We start from the raw sequence: 5,113 nt of genomic DNA, 5'->3' as shown, positions 1-5,113 counted from the left end.
AATATTGTATTACTAATATAGTATACCTATTAGTAGTTAAAGTAAAAGTAAGTTAAAGTAAATCTGTAGGATTACGTGAGAAGAAGTAATACATATATATATATATATATATATATATATATATATATATATATATATACTTTACACAAGTGTATATGTATATGGAACAATTCCACCCCTGTTTATACTGTAAATATCAAGCCCATACTATATATATTCTGGTAACTGTCTACAATGTAATGTTCTATTGTAACTTTTTTATAGATATTGTTAATATCTTATTTATGATCTTTATCGTCTTTCCTGCAATGACAAGGTAAATTTGCCCACAATAAAGGAGTATCTTATCTTATCTCTTAGTAAGTGGCTTTATTTGACCAGTGAATTCCACTAAATTTACAGGACTTTTATCCTGTGGGTGACCCTGTCAATTGCATTCAGGCCTACAGTATTAGTAAGTATCAGTAAGAGTAAAGGTAGGATTGTGTATGAAATGTAAGTAAAAAGCAGTGACTGTTAGCTACTGTAAGTACAGTTGTACTTGATGTAAATTGCGTTGCTGCCACAGTGGCTGTGTCAGTGATATTCAGGGCAGAAATGTCAGAGGTATTTGACCGTCCTCCAGCATCTGTCTGATAATTTTCCTTGTGTGCGGCTCCGGTTGAAATGTGAGCGTCACGGAGCAGCCGCCGCCTCCTCCTCCTCCTCCTCCTCCTGCTTGACTGAAGTCCTTGTGAGCGGCTCTCAAACTTCAGTGTGCAGCCTGAAAGCGGAGGACGAAGAGTCAGAGCCAGCAGACACACGGACACAGACACTGAGACAAGCAGGCAGTCAGTTCGTCAGACGGACAGACGCAGAGACAGAGAGCCGCTGAAGGAGCTCTGTGACCGGGCTGCAGCCGCTCTGATAACCGTCGTACCCGCGGCGAGGATTTACTCTCCTTCTTTTTTTTGGTGACTTTTTTTCCTCCGTTGTTTGTCGAAGTTTCCGATAATAGTCATGGACTTTACTGTCGCCTCTCCGTGGGATTAACCGTCTCAGTTTAAGACTGAATTATTAAACAGTGTTTCGGTGTGTGTGTGTGAGAGAGAGAGAGAGCCAGAGTGTGTGCAGCTGTTATTTTTGGAGTGTTTTTCTGACGGACCGTAAAGGCAGCACTTGGACCTGCCCCTCGGCATGGGGAAATAGCGGGGATCTGAGACTGTAACCGACCCCGTGATTTTGACTTTTTCATGGTCGTCTTTTAAAGAAAGCGCTGGGCTTCTTCTCAAACATTGAGCATGGATGGTTGTCTGTTAAAGGTGTCTGTTTTCCTCTGGTGTCTGCTGGTGATTTCTGGCTCCAGCTTTGAGATTGGCTCCTATGACCTGGAGCGAGGCAGACCGGCCAAGTGTGAGCCCATTGTAATCCCCATGTGCCAGGGCATCGGCTACAACCTGACCCGGATGCCCAACTTCATGGACCATGATGACCAGAAGGAGGCTGCCATTAAGCTCAATGAGTTTGCCCCACTGGTGGCGTACGGCTGTGATGTGCACCTCCGCTTCTTCCTGTGCTCTCTCTACGCCCCCATGTGCACCGACAAAGTGTCAACCTCCATCCCGGCCTGCAGACCCATGTGCGAGCAGGCCAGGGAGAGGTGTGCACCCATCATGAAGAAGTTCAGCTACACCTGGCCTGACTCGCTTGACTGCTCCAAGCTGCCCACTAGAAATGACCCCAACGCTCTGTGCATGGAGGCCCCCGAGAACGAAACCAGGACGGAGGGCAAGAAAGGCGAGGGCATGCTTCCTGTGCCCCCTCGCCCGAGGCAGCCGAGCACCAGCAGCGGCCGCTCACCGGGCAGCATGGGCTCCTGCGAGAATCCAGACAAGTTCCAGTTTGTGGAGAAGAGCCAGTCTTGTGCACCACGCTGCTCCCCTGCTGTGGACGTTTACTGGTCCAGACAGGACAAGGACTTTGCCTTCATCTGGATGACCGTGTGGTCCATCCTCTGCTTTGTCTCCACTGCCTTCACTGTGCTGACCTTTCTCCTGGAGCCTCACCGCTTCCAGTACCCGGAGCGGCCCATCATCTTCCTCTCCATGTGCTACAACGTCTACTCTGTGGCCTTCATCATACGCTCGGTGGCCGGGGCTGAGAACATCGCCTGCGACCGTGAGCATGGTGAGCTGTACATCATCCAGGAGGGGCTGGAGTCTACTGGCTGCACCATCGTCTTCCTCATCCTCTACTACTTCGGTATGGCGTCGTCCATCTGGTGGGTCATCCTCACCCTCACCTGGTTCCTCGCTGCGGGGAAGAAATGGGGTCATGAGGCTATCGAAGCCCACAGCAACTACTTCCACATGGCTGCGTGGGGAATCCCTGCCTTAAAGACTATCATCATCCTCACAATGAGGAAGGTGGCAGGGGATGAGCTAACAGGACTGTGCTATGTCGGGAGTATGGATTCTGGGGCCCTCACTGGCTTCGTCCTCATCCCTCTCTCCTGCTATCTGGTCATCGGCACCTCCTTCATCCTCACGGGCTTTGTGGCGCTCTTCCACATCCGCAAGGTGATGAAGACCGAGGGCACCAACACGGAGAAGCTAGAGAAGCTCATGGTGAAAATCGGCATCTACTCCATCCTCTACACTGTGCCCGCCACCTGCGTCATCGTCTGCTACTTCTACGAGCGTCTCAACATGGACTACTGGAAGCTGAGGGGGCTGCAGATGAAGTGCGGCTCATTCAGCGGTCACAGCGGCGACTGCTCGCTGCAGGAGTCCGTGCCCACCGTGGCTGTGTTCATGCTGAAGATCTTCATGTCGCTGGTGGTCGGCATCACCAGCGGCGTGTGGGTGTGGAGCTCAAAGACCTTGCAGACCTGGCAGGGCCTGTGCAGCAGGAAGCTGACGGACAGGACTAGTAGTAGGAAGCCGTGCAGCGGCGTGAGCTGCGGTAGCACACACTGCCACTACAAATCTCCTGCTGTGGTTCTGCACATGGCCAAGACTGACCTGCACTCCGACAACCCCACACACGTCTGAGAGGCAGCACACACACACACACACACACACACACACACACTATCTGAAAGCACATACACTCATAGACACACACACATAGATAATGCCCTGTGTAAGGAGCTGCTAAAGACTTTATAAGAAGAGTGGATGAATTGAACAGTCGCTTACTGTTCTGCTGCTGCCAAGGGACACACAGGTACAGGCATCACTATGGGAAGTTCGTTCTAAACAGCATTGAAAAGCATAAAGGGAAATGTTCAGTATTGTTATACACATTATTGTTCCTGTTCATACTGTTCCGTACAGTCGACATGCCCAATGTTGCAAAGCCAGAAAAAAGAAAAGAGAAAAAAAAGACTGTTATAGGAGGCATCTTTGAAAATATTAGCATATCCTCCTTCCAGAAAGTGGCATGCTAAACTGTATAAATCTGTATAAATGTTTTATTTATTGTAAATATATTTAATTTAAAATCCCCCTCTTGTGTCTTATCGGAGTTGTTTAGATACAGTTATTAAAGGTCAAGGGAAATTAAGTGCCTTTTATAAGAACTCTGGTTATGGCCTTTTTTGGAGGATGAAATAAATTTGTGGAGTTCATGTTCAACTGTCTCTCTGCCTGGTGTTATTTTGTGGTCAACGTGAAAATTTACCATTTCAACCGTCTCGACCGGTCGGAGACCTAATAGTTGCAAACGATTGCTCATTCCAGCCTTTTCCTGCCCAATTTTCTTGCCATTCTTCTTCTTCTAGTGTATGTGTGTGAGTGTGTGTGTGTATCAGAGTCTTCCACCAAATGTGTTTTCATCCAAGTGCATGCCACACATCCCAGAGGCATCCACAATAATAATCCTCAAAGAGAATCACTGATGAATAGAGTGACAAACCATGGCAAGTGATCATGTTTGCATCATGCTCTCCAAATTGGCAGAGGCAGCTTGCAGAGGAATATATTTAATTAATGGCTGTTTTAATCCTTGCACAGATTCACTGCTGTTGCCCTCTCGCTGCTCCATTTGATCCTCGAGCAAACACTCATCACTTTGATCCGAGACGACAAAGCTGAAGTGGATTTCAGCCACGTTGCACGGTTTCACTGACAGATTTGAGTTCAGCACAGGCACTCAAAATTGCGGTCGTTCATTGAGTCGATGGATTATCAACCTGATATCAAAGTTTCTATGTGGTTTGTAGCATTTGGAGGCCGAGGTTTTTTTTTTTATTCTTTTTACATAAATCAAGGGGATGCCTGGACACAAAAGATCCAGATTTCCGTTTTTTAGTTTGAATTTGATACGCTTAAGGCATTTTGTTTGGCCGTGGACACAATGCAGCCAATAAATCCTTCACAAACCACCACGAGGTACAAATAATTACAGGCTGTTTCACAGAAAAACTATGCATAACATTATTTTTATTAAGTAAATACTCTAAATTGGTTCTTGCAGCTAACTTTTCTGTAGTAAAGTTGGTTTTTACTGTGCACGAGAGCCACCACGTTCTCAGATGGTCCATAAAAGAGTGAAAATAAATAGCTTTTACATCACATGACTTGTAACATTTTCAGCGGTAATGTAAATTGAAGCCACACACACACACACACACACACACACAGAAAGTCATTCCCTGGCAAACACACTAGAAATGACTGTGTTTGACAGTGGGATAATTGACTGTTTGTTATGAGTGTGCGTAACTGTGCGCCGTGTCACCAGCAGCAACACCAGCACAAGGGAGCGTGATAGTATGGAAAGACTGCGATGACCAGGAGTCTGTTTACATTACATTAGAGGAAGCTCAGCTCCAGTGTGAAGCAGGCGTGTGCTAACTGACATCTCCAGAGGTCTGGAGCTGTTTTGTTTTCATTTTTCCACCATTTGCATTCCTCCAGTGAAAGTAAGATTCATGCGCTGCAGCTTGTTCCATGTTAGTGTTCATTTACCAAACAAATCAAAGGTGTGTCGCCTCTCTGTAGTAAATGAACCACGTTTCCACCCGTCGCGTGGATCCGTGCGACGCCTAAGTTAACTTAAATGACGTATTTCTTCCTCCTGCAGAACAAGATGTGGGTTAACTATCAACATCCTCCCCCCGCTTTTGTTT

The 5,113-nt window shown here is 46.9% G+C and overlaps 1 protein-coding gene across 1 annotated transcript; it reads left to right on the top strand.

Annotated features, from left to right (window-relative positions):
• The first annotated feature begins 668 nt into the window (after window positions 1-668).
• fzd9b (frizzled class receptor 9b) lies at window positions 669-3,617 on the top strand. The gene has a single exon (XM_044033059.1). It carries the CDS (start codon window positions 1,281-1,283, stop codon window positions 3,030-3,032), a length of 1,752 nt encoding a protein of 583 aa, XP_043888994.1. The 5' UTR covers window positions 669-1,280; the 3' UTR covers window positions 3,033-3,617.
• The last annotated feature ends 1,496 nt before the right edge of the window (window positions 3,618-5,113 follow it).

The sequence above is a fragment of the Solea senegalensis genome, linkage group LG8, assembly GCF_019176455.1.
Source record: "Solea senegalensis isolate Sse05_10M linkage group LG8, IFAPA_SoseM_1, whole genome shotgun sequence".
Taxonomy (NCBI): Eukaryota; Metazoa; Chordata; class Actinopteri; order Pleuronectiformes; family Soleidae; genus Solea; species Solea senegalensis.
This window is presented reverse-complemented; position numbering and strand designations above follow the sequence as displayed.

Coding starts and splice junctions, on each gene's coding strand:
- fzd9b (XM_044033059.1), top strand. CDS start 1,281: ATGGATGGTTGTCTGTTAAAGGTGTCTGTTTTCCTCTGGTGTCTGCTG.